The sequence below is a fragment of the Chiloscyllium plagiosum genome, unplaced genomic scaffold, assembly GCF_037043375.1.
Source record: "Chiloscyllium plagiosum isolate Xiang-an unplaced genomic scaffold, Cpla_swu_hap1 HiC_scaffold_3, whole genome shotgun sequence".
NCBI lineage: Eukaryota > Metazoa > Chordata > Chondrichthyes > Orectolobiformes > Hemiscylliidae > Chiloscyllium > Chiloscyllium plagiosum.
In genome coordinates, this window is record NW_028270141.1 from 86,591,419 (window position 1) to 86,604,624 (window position 13,206).

At 40.2% G+C, this 13,206-nt stretch overlaps 1 protein-coding gene across 5 annotated transcripts in view; it reads left to right on the forward strand.

The window, feature by feature from the left end:
• scara5 (scavenger receptor class A, member 5 (putative)) overlaps nucleotides 1-13,206 on the forward strand; it is an 85,081-nt gene that overhangs the window by 14,177 nt on the left and 57,698 nt on the right. For all 5 annotated transcript variants that reach the window (XM_043685073.2, XM_043685078.2, XM_087981359.1 and 2 more), the window contains one exon: nucleotides 7,943-8,074. In XM_043685073.2, the coding sequence (XP_043541008.1) occupies nucleotides 7,943-8,074 (132 nt within the window). The remainder of the gene's footprint in view (nucleotides 1-7,942; nucleotides 8,075-13,206) is intronic.

The window sequence follows — 13,206 nt, forward strand, 5'->3', positions numbered from 1 at the left end:
GTTTAAGTAAATCTATTCTTTGAATGTGGACATCATTGACAAAGGGATCATTTATGCATTTATTGCCTTTCAGTTAGCTCTACTGTCAGTTCAGCATGCAATCATCTTGCAATGGGACTACTGCATTGGTGTTGCAAGCAGATATTACAGTGAGAGCCATGTGCAGCAACTGCAGTTTTCCTAAAAGGTTATGATGTAATAAACAGTAACTGCGGTTACCAAATGCAGCAGCTACAAGAAAGTGTGAGGTGTCTGTTATGGAAGAATTTAGGGCATTTAAATAGAAATTTCTTCAACTGTGGTGAAAGAGTCAAGCACCTTACATCTCACCTGTTGGTTCCCTATCTGTTGCCAACATTTCTAGATGGTCTCATTTGTATTTTACTCTAATGACAGCACCAATAAGAATGCAAGTAAGTACACCCAGGAAATTCACCTTTCAATTCTCTTTCTGGGCTGTTGTGTGGTGATTTTACATTTTAAATGACACAACTGTGGCATAACATATTTTGAGGAAATTCTCGAATTCCACCACAAATATATCAAACACCAGTGTATTATAACGGAAGCACATCTTGGTATGGTCTGGAGTCAGCATTGATCTGTTGATCAAAGAAGGTTAGTTATCATCGGCAGCAGTTTAATTTTCACCAAATGTATCCAATGGACTGTTTCACCATGCCTGAGAAAAGGTATAAAATATTTCTGTGCTGGTAACTACCTATTTCTGCAAAAAAAATCTATACACTTTAAAACAAAATCATAAATGCAACTCGGAATTATAAATAATAGGTCCTCACTCATAAATCCAGTGAGGTATTCCAAAGAAATGTCTTTATCCAGAGAGTGTTGACCGTTGCAACGTGGAGTAGCTAGAAAGTATTATAAGTATTTAAGGCAGAGAAATAGTCCATTTGGCCAATCAGGTCCAGTCTAGCATTTATACTTCAGGTTACAAGTTGAATTCTGACCACTGTGCATTATGTTGTAGCTGGTAAGTTTATTTTCTTTCCTGTTTGGGATCTACAAGGCCTGGTTGAACTAGGTATATTGGAGGAAAACTACTTGGTAATCTAATGGGAATGGGCACTTGTCTTAAATAGGTAGATAGGATAGTGAAGAAGGCATTTGTTATGCTTTCCTTCATTGGTCAAGGTATTGAGTCCAGGAGTTGGGAGGTCATGTTGCGGCTGTACAGGACATTGGTTAGGCCACTGTTGGAATATTGCGTGCAATTCTGGTCTCCTTCCTATCGGAAAGATGTTGTGAAACTTGAAAGGGTTCAGAAAAGATTTACAAGGATGTTGCCAGGGTTGGAGGATCTGAGCTACAGGGAGAGGCTGAACAGGCTAGGGCTGTTTTCCCTGGAGCGTCGGAGGCTGAAGGGTTACCTTATAGAAGTTTACAAAATTATGAGGGGTAAGGATAGGATAAATAGGCAAAGTCTTTTCCCTGGGGTTGGGGAGTCCAAAACTAGAGGTCATAGGTTTAGGGCGAGAGGGGAAAGATATAAAAGAGACCTAAGGGGCAATTTTTTGATGCAGAGGGTGGTGCATGTATGGAATGAGCTGCCAGAGGATGTGGTGGAGGCTGGTACAATTGCAACATTTAAGAGGCATTTGGATGGATATATGAATAGGAAGGGTTTGGAGGGATATAGGCCGGGTGCTGGCAGATGGGACTAGATTGGGTTGGGATATCTGGTCGGCATGGACGGGTTGGACTGAAGGGTCTCTTTCCATGCTGTACATCTCTATGACTCTAAGAGGTAGTTTATTGCATTATAGCAAACGTGTATAAATTATATTAATAAAATGGACCTCATTTCAGAAATGATGAGTAAGACCCAGATGTATTCCTCAAGATCTAAACTGTTCACCTCCCATCATCATGGTGCTTAAAGCACTCCTCAGCATTTCAGGCTTTTATGTCCTATACAGTAACTCCCCCAAAGGTCTCACTTCTCAACTTCAGCTGATTTGGACATTTCACTATCTTCTCAGAATGCATTCTCTTCAGTCTTGGAAGCTTGGTAGATGTAGGTCTTTCCAGTGAAGATTATTGATAATGAATCTGCTCCTGACAGTCCTTTACATTGGAAGATGTTTTATCTCTTGATGTTGTCCTTTACTGAGGACACTTTCCTGCTGAAACAGGCAATCTCTCCACTGTAGTGTCTGGAGGATCTCATGAATTTCCCTCATGGAGAACAGCTGTCCTAATGAAACAGCCAAAACGTTTTTCAAGCATCCAGGATCTCTGAGCAAGGCAATTTTCTCTTCTTGATAATATCCGAGATCTGTGAAATAAATCATCTAGTGATTTCCATGGAGTTGTGAACACCACGTGTTCAATCTACGTGAACAGATTTTTATTCTCAACCTTCTGAAGTAGGGAGTCTACACTTCAACTTGTTGCTTAACTTGGGCAGTTTTATTTAATCTTGGTGACTGCAGTATTCTTGAAACCAAAATGTTTGCTTCATCAGTCATACAACTTGAAGATTGCTTCTTGCTTTGTCACTGGTACTGAATTCTATCTTACAATTGGACACAAGCAAACGACGGATGTTGAGGATTCTCATCATGGAAGTCAGTGCAGGTACCTGCCAATTTCAGCTTGCCCCTCACTGAAAAGAGCTTCATGTTTGTCACCACTCAACATCATCAAAGGCACGCTCCATGGCCATCGGACATATGCACCACATGGTCTATGGATATTGACATCTGAAATGTGCCAGCTTCTAAGAAGCTATTGGCTCAACCTCAATCCACCTACAGTACAGTAAAAGAAAATGCACCTACATTTCATTGCTACACCTCGGACTCCACATTGCTCTTAGGGACACACATCCAGTTCATGGACTGGACCCGGTGGCATCTCTGGGCTGTTCACCTGCTCTCTTAGCATTCAGTCACTTTGAGCCTATCTGGAATCTCACAGAATCCCTCCTAGTCTTGACTTACCTTGCACCTTGCGCCTCAGTCAGAGATATCAGGCTGACAGTTGTTGAATTGCATTGCCATTTAGTGAAAACACAAAGCCAAGACGTTTATCATGGAGATTAGGAATTCCCATAAATTCAAGGGAGATAGCCTTCAGTCAGGGGCTATTGGCACAGTATGTCAAAAGAAACCTCTGATATCGGTTCAGGGACCTGGACACGGTCAGTCAGTCACTTGAGATTGTCAGAATCTGGATCTTCTACGTATGAGTGATAAGGGGCTAAATGTCAGGCTGAGCATCATCTGTCATGATTGTTTCGGCTTTATTGTTGGTTGTTTTCCTACTGGAATGAGAGAAAAAGCAAGTTTTAAAAGAGATGAAAATGTGTGGCATAGCTGTTATTTTTAATGTAGGTATAGAGGTGGTTCCTGAGTTGGTAATGCAGAGGGCTTGCAGGGTTAGTGGTGCCAGGGACTGAGGTAAGTAAGAGTGAGTGAGGGAAGATACTGCAGGCAATGGTGAGAGGGTAGAGCATGAGCATTGGTGGGAGTGGCTAGCTACAGCAGTAGAGTGAGTTTGAGGTATTGGAGAGAAGTTGGTGACACTTATGCTGACAGAGTGGAGAAGGTCATTACGCTTCCTCTTAAAGTGCTGTGCATTCCTCCAGCCAGCTGGAACTGCTTTGACTTGGGTGGCGTCCTTGGACCAGTTTCACATGGTCTGGTGTCACGGACTCTTCTGCTCATCCTGGGGCAAGAGGACATCCTGCCTATCCATGGTCAGGATCTTCATGACCCTGCCTATAAAGCAAGGTGCAAATTTACACTTTTATGTCATGTTCAGGGTACGAGTCGGGGTAGCTCTGGTCCAACAGAGCTTTTAAAGATGGCCCCGTGCCAGCGATGCTGCTACATTCCATGATAACCCAGCAGTGGCAAGTTGTTCTGGGTACAATGAGTGGTAGAATGGGGCTAGAATTGGATGAGAGGGAGAAGCCATATTATAGGGTAAATAGTTAATGAGATAAGATTTGGTATGGTACATAGAGAGAACTTGCAGAGTGAAACCCTCCATGAAACTTGACTAAACTGAAACTTAGGATGTAGTACAGAGTGGGTCCTTTGCAATTTGAGAGAGTGTGGCCCTCAGCTGAGGCAGGGCTGACTGTAGCCCTGCCTCAGCTGAGGGCCACACTCTCTCAGAATTGCAAAGGACCCACTCTGTACTACATCCTCAGGAGATTTAACCCTAAGCTGAAACTTAGACAAAAAAACATAAATTTCAGCCTATTGTTTTCTGCCAGCCACTAACATGTATTTTCTGCAATGACCTTATGAAATTATGAAATTCAAATACGTCATGTCTGCAGGCTTCCCTTTATCCACAGCACGTTGATCTTTAAAAGGACCCCAATAAATTAGCTAAACAGGACTCTTCCTGATTACCTAGAGTTTTTAAATACACAATTATAGTCTCTTTAATGATTGATTCTAATACCCTCCCCATGACACATGTCATGCTAACTGGCCTATAGTTTATACTCTGCTGCCTTTCTCCCTTCTTCAGAGTCTATATGTTCTACCTTCCAATCCGAATCCTATCTCACTGCTTTAGTTTCTCACTTTTGCCTTGAGGAGTTTTATACCTCAAGAGCTAAATGGATACTGTTGATCACCTGTGATAAATTCTCTTAGGATTAATCTGTGATTGCTTCACGCACCATCTGAATGGCATTTTCTGAGATCAGATCTTCCTTATACTGTACTAAATTAGATAAAGACTTACAAGTAACTCCTAAAACAACACATTCCTTTTGAACTGTGACTTCAAATTTCCATAATTTCATATTTTTACACAAATCTGTAGAAATGATTAATGGAATTAGAAAGTCCTGAAGGCTGAAATCTTTTATCTTTCAAGAGGGCCATTCATTTAGGGCGGCATGGAGGCTCAGTGGTTAGCAATACAGCCTCACAGCACCAGCGTCCTGGGTTCAATCACAGCCTTGGGCAACTGTCTGTATGGAGTTTGCACATTCTCCCTGTGTCTGTGTGGTTTCCTCCGGGTGCTCTGGTTTCCTCCCACAGTCCAAAATTGTGCAGGTCAGGAGAATTGGCCACGCTAAATTGCCCATAGTGTTAGGTGCATTAATCAGAGGGAAATGGGTCTGTCTGGGTTACTCTTCGGAATGTCAATGTGGACTTGTTGGGCCTGTTTCCACACTGTAGGGAATCAAATCTAATCATAATTGCTAAAGGCTTTCGCTACCTTTTCAAAAGTATCTGATGCTTCTTTAATACCTTAGTGAGCTCTCATATGTCAACTTTACCTTCAACTATATATAGGATTGGCAACTCATTTTCTGCATGAACAGCCTTCTTAAAGCTGTGACTGAAGAAATCTTCTGATCTCTATATCTGCCAGGGAGGGAGCTAAATGGAGTCAGTGGCACCATTTTCAACCATGTTATGATATGAATCCTCACCCTTGCTCAACATGTATGAGCTATGTGGTAGGTTTGCTGCCACTAGCCTTTTTCAGGCAGGGGTTTACAGTGCTTACTTGACCTAGTGCTGTAAAAACATCTACTTGGCAGTTGAACAAGAAGACATGAAAGTGATGATTGCAAATGCTGGAGATTAGAGTTGAGATTGTGGTGCTGGAAAAGTACAGCAGGTCACGCAGCATCCGAGGAGCAGGAGAATCGACATTTCGGGCAAAAGCCTTGAAGGGCTTTTCCCTGAAATGTCGATTCTCCTGCTTCTTGGATGCTGCCTGACCTGCTGTACTTTTCCAGCACCACACTCTCAACTCTAAGAAGAAGAAGCACCTGTCTTCAATGACATGTGATTTATTTTATTGTCAGAACTATTAAGAAGTTACAGTTATGTGATAGACATCATTTACAGAGAATATGAGGAAAACCCAAATGTTAAGCCTTACTCTATCCAGATCCCAAACTATTCACCCAACAATTCTATTTAACAGCATGATATTGGGTGCTACGTAAGGCAAACCTTAGACCCTGTTCAGATTGCTGTATCTTTTTACAGCATTCCAAATGAGCTTTCTCCTCATCTATCCCCATCAACATATCCACCTATTCCTTTGTTCTTCAAGCATGCAGTTCCTGTTTGCCCTTCAGAATCTCATATGAGGCTGGAGCAATGCTTTCACTCACCTCCCACTGTGTACCTGCTTACCCTCCACTATTTTCAAACTACAATTCTAAAACCTGTCCTCGCTTTTAACTCTTCTATTTTAACTGGCCTGAGTTGGAGGGAAAGTGGTATTCTTGCTTTAAAATCAAAATGCCATTCAATGCTGGTATTTTCAAGGCTCCTTGGCACCATTGCGGTCTTCAGGAACACCGTAAAAAATTCAGCTCTTATTCCATGAGGAATATATGCCTCCTCATGCTTCCTATCATAACACAATGCCTCGCACTATTGACATTGAAGTTCATTTGTGAATTTCATTACCTTTCTACAAGTTTATTCATGTTTTCCTGTATTTCATCAAAGTCCTCCTCTGTAATAACTGTACAGCTCACTTTGATGTCATCTTCAACTGAAAGTTGTACTTCCGGTTCCCAAGTCTAAATTGTTCACCAATATGGTGATCAGTTGTTCATCAATATGATCAGTTGTGCCAGCACTGGCCCGATGAAATATCACTCGCCAACAATTGCTCATCTGAGTAATTGAAGTGAATAAAATAGGTACATTAAATGTGAAGCTAGGAAAATAAGTGAGGAGGAAAGAAGAGAATGTTATGCTGACAAAATTACATTTAAATGATGTAAGGAGGTTTGTGTGTAACATAAATATTGGTACAAACCAGTTGGGCCGTAAATTCTATCTATTTCTATATGATATCTGATGCAGTCTGCTTTTAATGCAAAGTCACTTAAAGTTGATTATCGGACAGTTTCATTTTTCAATACTAAACTATCATTTTCAACATTATTTAATGTACCGTAATACAAATTATTGGGTAATTAATGTTTTAGTGCAAAGACAAAACTTTAAATTATCAGGAGCAGATTGTTCCCAGTGTAAGGTGTCTCTACAGCAGTTTCATAGTGTTCTCCTGGTCTCTGTCTATTTATATCTATATAACAGAGAGCAGACCACTTTGGATATAAAATGCTTGAAATAATCTGACGAAAGCGCAATATAAATAATTTTGTCTATATAACTTAATTTGGAGAACCCAAATTAGGATTTCGAACATAACTGGCATTATGTTATTTTTCTAATTGTTTGTGACTGATTTCAAGAAAATACAAAAAAGGACACACTGGCTGTGAATGCAGACTGTTTTAAACACTTGGATGTGTGATTAACCAATTCTCAAACAATTATGTTTCTCAAACTACACAATTGTGTTAGGGTTGTGGGAAAGGTGCTGTCTTTTTTCTTAATGGCTAGTATGCCATATTCAACACTTGGCTATGCATGGTTGTCTGGAAAACATTTGATGCAAGATCAGCAGAATAAACAGAATAAAATGGCACAAACAGATGTTTTCATCATTGCTCCAGAGTTTCCAATGATGTCCTTCTGAAATAATAGAGGCTGGAAATAGTGAAATCTCTGCTTAGAATTTACCCTTTGCACTCATTCTTGCAAACATTGACACAAAATAAATTTTTACATTAAAATCTTCAATTTGTTGAACCTATTGCAAACGCAAACTTTGTAAAACGTAAATATACATTTTTCTTCACAATGCATAGTAGGAATACCTCTGGATGCTTACAGACGTATATGCACTACCACGCATTGGACAAAGAAAGAGGCTTTATCTGCATGAATGTAAAATTTGCATGTTTAAGATTCATTCTGTAATGGTGACATTAAAGGGATTTTTATGTTGATGATTTCACATTGCTAACAGGATTTGTGCAATACTTTTGAAAGTGTTTCAATGTGTAATAGTTGTGGCTCATCAAAACAGAACAACCATTGACCGTTTATTTAATTTTGTTAAGGGCCAGCTGGAAGGCGAGGGACCGCAAGCAATTTTTGCAACCACTGGAACTCAATGGCAGGGATGAAGTGTGCGATAGTAGTCCTGTATCTCCTGGTTTTCCTCATTTGTATTGGAATTATCATTGTTGCAGGTAACATATTTTCTTTTCATAGTGCAGTTCTTTCCCTGTTGTCGTAAGTGGCAGGTACTATATACAAGCATTGAATCATTGATAAAATCTCAGCTCAACCATAAGTCAGATGCTTCCCTCACTTATCCATGAGGTGCTTAGATAATGCAGAAAGGTCATTTTTAAAATAATTCTCATGTACAATGTTATGACTTGGCCCTGGGCAAGATTTTCCAAGTTATTGTGGCACCAGAGGGATTACTCGAAATTATCAATTTCCCAGGAGAGAGGCAATGAATTTGCTCCATCTCTCCACTTCCCACTTCTTCTGTTGCCTCTACTTTTCACAAAAAGTTAATTCACAATGAATTCCCTCTCCTAGATACCTTTCTCCTAGACTGAAATTCATTTATGTTTTAGAAGGAGTCAATTTCCCAAGTTAACTAGGGAGTAAGCTTGTTAATTATGAAATGTGAGAAGAAATGTGGTGGGCGGCACGGTGGCACAGTGGTTACCACTGCTGTCTCACAGCGCCAGAGACCCGGGTTCAATTCCTGCCTCAGGCGATTGACTGTGTGGAGTTTGCACGTTCTCCCCGTGTCTGCGTGGGTTTCCTCTGGGTGCTCCGGTTTCCTCCCACAGTCCAAAAGATGTGCAGGTCAGGTGAATTGGCCATGCTAAATTGCCCGTAGTGTTAGGTAAGGGGTAAATGTAGGGGTATGGGTGGGTTACGCTTCGGCAGATCGGTGTGGACTTGTTGGGCCGAAGGGCCTGTTTCCACACTGTAAGTAATCTAATCTAATTTAATTTATCTATGGAAATAATAATGCTACACACAAACATACAGATTAGAAATGTAAAGTGAGTCCAAAGAAAAATAAGACAATATATATGGATCAGTTTCGGTGAATTATTCATGAAGTGAACATTATGGTTGTGGCCATTGCAGTGAATGTTACCAGTAACATTTATGTTGGTAGTTGAACAGTCAATTTCAAGATTCTTGGCTCTGTAAGTTAATTGAACTTCTATTGGCATGGTTCCTTTAGACAGAGTATGTACAATAGCACTTCGAGTAAGAGTCTATTCCCTTTCTTTACCTGTGGTGTAGAGGTGTTTAATGGCTGCTGCCAAAGCTATGACCTTCACAGCACACTAGCCTACACACACTAGGATAGCTGGTCACTAATGCACAGACCACGGCTGAAGCTCTCTAGCGAGAGGAAAGCGCAAATATATGTCTCGCACATACTTGTTTTTTTTTAAACCATCATGTTCACAGTCTGAGATATTCAGATAGGATTGCAGTTCAGTTTATCGTGCCTGCTATCCCTTTGAAATTCTTTGAAAATTGTAGGTGTGACATTCCAGAGTTTCTAGGCAAAAGTGAGGACTGCGGATGCTGGAGATTAGAGTGAAAAGCACAACAGGTCAGGCAGCATCTGAGGAGCAGAAGAATTATCATTTCAGGCATAAGCCCTTCATCAGGAAACATTCCAGAGTTTCTATCCAGTCAGCTGTTGGATTTATAATTGCAGTTATTTGGCTGTATCAGTGCACCTTTAAAAAATATATTGGCCTTAAAGTTTAATATGTCTATAAGTAATCCAGAATTATGATCCATGGTCACAGAAATATAGATGAATTCATATAAATTCTAACTAGGGATGAAATCTAGAACAGATTTCATTTTAAACATAAATTTCACAATTCATCAAATTTGATGATGGCATTGAATATGCAGTAAGTAAATAAACAATGGTAACAAAAATAGAAATCGCTGGAAAAGCTCATTAGGTCTGGCAACATCAGTGGAGAGAAATCAGAGTTAATGTTTCGGGTCAAGTGACCCTTCCTCAGAACACTTTCTCAGATCAGCTTTTCCAGAGACTTCTACTTTTGTCTACTTTTGATTTACAGTATCCACAGTTCTTTCAATTTTTAAATGAAAGATGGTATTTATGTTTTGTAAATATCTTGACATTAACACATATTGATGCCTTCAAGTTTAGTAAAGGCTGTTGTAATCTGATCACCTTTGTGTTGATGTACACTGAAATTGAGTGTTCAGCAAAGCCATGGCAGCAGGATGACATACATATTAGGTTAGGCATCAGACTGCCAAACACATTACAACAAGAATAACAGTGGTCTCATGTGACAAAGGGTCAGCAGTTGATGTTGCATAACTACAGTATAAAACCCCATTTAAAATCCCTAGATAGTCCACTGAACATACTGAAATGCTAATAAATTATTTTTCATTCTGTTCATGTTAAGAAAGAATGCATGCCATAACTAAAAGAATTTGTTGTGAAGATTAAAAACAACGTTCCCACCTTTGCAAACACTTACTATTTTACCATCATAAGAAAGTCAGTCAACATGTTAATTTCGTCTGCAATTTTGCAGTGTCTCATCCAGGTTTGAAGCTGTTACCTGTACAGTAATAGCATTGCTATAGATACACAACAGCAAAGCTTTCTTTCTGAGGAAACAGCTGCTACTTATTTGTTTGTCATCCCACAGTATGTGTACATTAGAGAGTTGTATTTTTATGAGCCTGTATTCATTTGAAGTTCCTCTCTCCCACTGATGAGACCCTTTAGTTATAGTGCAATTTAGGTTCAGAGAACAGCAAGATGAATGTAGAGGTCAATAATCATAATCAGCACCAGTGAAGCTGTCCTAAGTTTGCACGTATTCCATCTACAGATTGAACCAGAATCAGAGGTTATATAAACTTTTAGGTGTTTATAAAAATATTCCAGTTTCATTCACGGGTATCAGGGATGCAAACTTTGATTTTAGTTACTGCAACAGATTGTAATGGCAGGAACGAAAATGATTGAAGCAATGATCCCAATTTCTAACTTGTCAAAATATTCTCTAACATGGCTACTTTTTTGTCTCTAATAAGCAAATTGTTACTTACCATGGATGAACATTCTAAATTAGTAACTCATCCTGAAAAATAAATACAACAAATGCAATTGCAATAGGTCTCACTTGTTCATAAATCTCACTCATTTCCTTGATTGAACACTTGTCAATTCAGCTTTGATAGTGGAAATAGTTACCATCTTAGTTTTTATCTCCCATTTTCCAGTAAGGTTAAAGTCATAGAGATGTACAGCATGGAAACAGACCCTTCGGTCCAACCCGTCCATACCGACTAGATATCCCAACCCAATCTAGTCCCACTTGCCAGTACCCGGCCCATATCCCTCCAAACCCTTCCTATTCATATACCCATCCAAATGCCTTTTAAATGTTGCAATTGTACTAGCCTCCACCACTTCCTCTGGCAGCTCATTCCATGCACATACCACTCTCTGTGTGAAAAAGTTGCCCTTTAGGTCTCTTTTATATCTTTCCCCTCTAAACCTATGCCCTCTAGTTCTGGACTCCCCCATCCCAGGGAAAAGACTTTGTCTATTTATCTTATTCATGCCCCTCATAATTTTGTAAACCTCTATAAGGTCACCCCTCAGCCTCCGACGCTCCAGAGAAAACAGCCCCAGCCTGTTCAGCCTCTCCCTGTAGCTCAGATCCTCCAACCCTGGCAACATCCTTGTAAATCTTTTCTGAACCCTTTCAAGTTTCACAACATCTTTCTGATAGGAAGGAGACCAGAATTGCACACAATATTCCAACAGTGGCCTAACCTGTACAGCCGCAACATGACCTCCCAACTCCTGTACTCAATACTCTGACCAATAAAGGAAAGCATACCAAACGCCTTCTTCACTATCCTATCTAACTGCGACTCCACTTTCAAGGAGATATGAACCTGCATTCCAAGGTCTCTTTGTTCAGCACACTCCCTAGGACCTTACCATTAAGTATATAAGTCCTGATAAGATTTGTTTTCCCAAAATGCAGCACCTTGCATTTATCTGAATTAAACTCCACCTGCCACTTCTCAACCCATTGGCCCATCTGGTCCAGATCCTGTTGTAATCTGAGGTAACCCTCTTCGCTGTCTACTACACTTGCAATTTTGGTGTCATCTGCAAACTTACTAACTATATCCCTTATGCTCACATCCAAATCATTTATATAAATGATGCAAAGTAGTGGACCCAGCACCGATCCTTGTGACACTCCACTGGTCACAGGCCTCCAGTCTGAAAAACAACCCTCCACCACCACCATCTGTCTTCTACCTTTGAGCCAGTTCTGTATACAAACAGTTAGTTCTCCCTGTATTCCATGAGATCTAACCTTGCTAACCAGTCTCCTATGGGTAACCTTGTTGAATGCCTTACTGAAGTCCATATAGATCACATCTACAGCTCTGCCCTCATCAATCTTCTTTGTTACTTTTTCAAAAAACTCAATGAAGTTTATGAGACATGATTTCCCACGCACAAAGCCATGTTGACTATCCCTAAGCAGTCCTTGCCTTTCCAAATACATGTACATCCTGTCCCTGAGGATTCCCTCCAACAACTTGCCCACCACCGACGTCAGGCTCACTGGTCTATAGTTCCCTGGCTTGTCCTTACCACCCTTCTTAAACAGTGTCACCACATTAGCCAACCTCTAGTCTTCTGGCACCTCACCTGTGACTATTGATGATACAAATATCTCAGCAAGAGGCCCAGCAATCACTTCCCTAGCTTCCTAGAGTTCTTGGGTACACCTGATCAGGTCTGAGGGATTTATCCACTTATATGCGTTTCCAGACATCCAGCACTTCCTCCTCTGTAATATGGACATTTTTCAAGACCATTATGCATCAGTAATGTGCAAATGAAGCAACACAGATTTAATGAGATAGTGGAAACAGTTGTTCATTTTTAATAATAAATATTTCTCCAAACAGATCTGAAAAAGGGGGTTTATAGCCTTCAACAGCTGCATATAATCATGGAAATTTCACCCAGTCTATTATACTTGTTCCAATGTTAGCATCAATTCAGGTTATCAATTTTAATCTCAATTTCTTGCTGTTGAAATATATAAATTGAGGATTTTCTGAAGCTGTTCATTCCTAAAAGGTTCAAGAAGTCATGAGAGAATCAGGCACATTGAACCACAAGAGCCGTTCTCTTCACTTTGTTGTGGTGTGGTGTGATGCTCTGCACAGGTTTATCAGCTTGATTCACACCTAGCATTTTCCCTCAGGCTAGGATCTGCAATCCCAG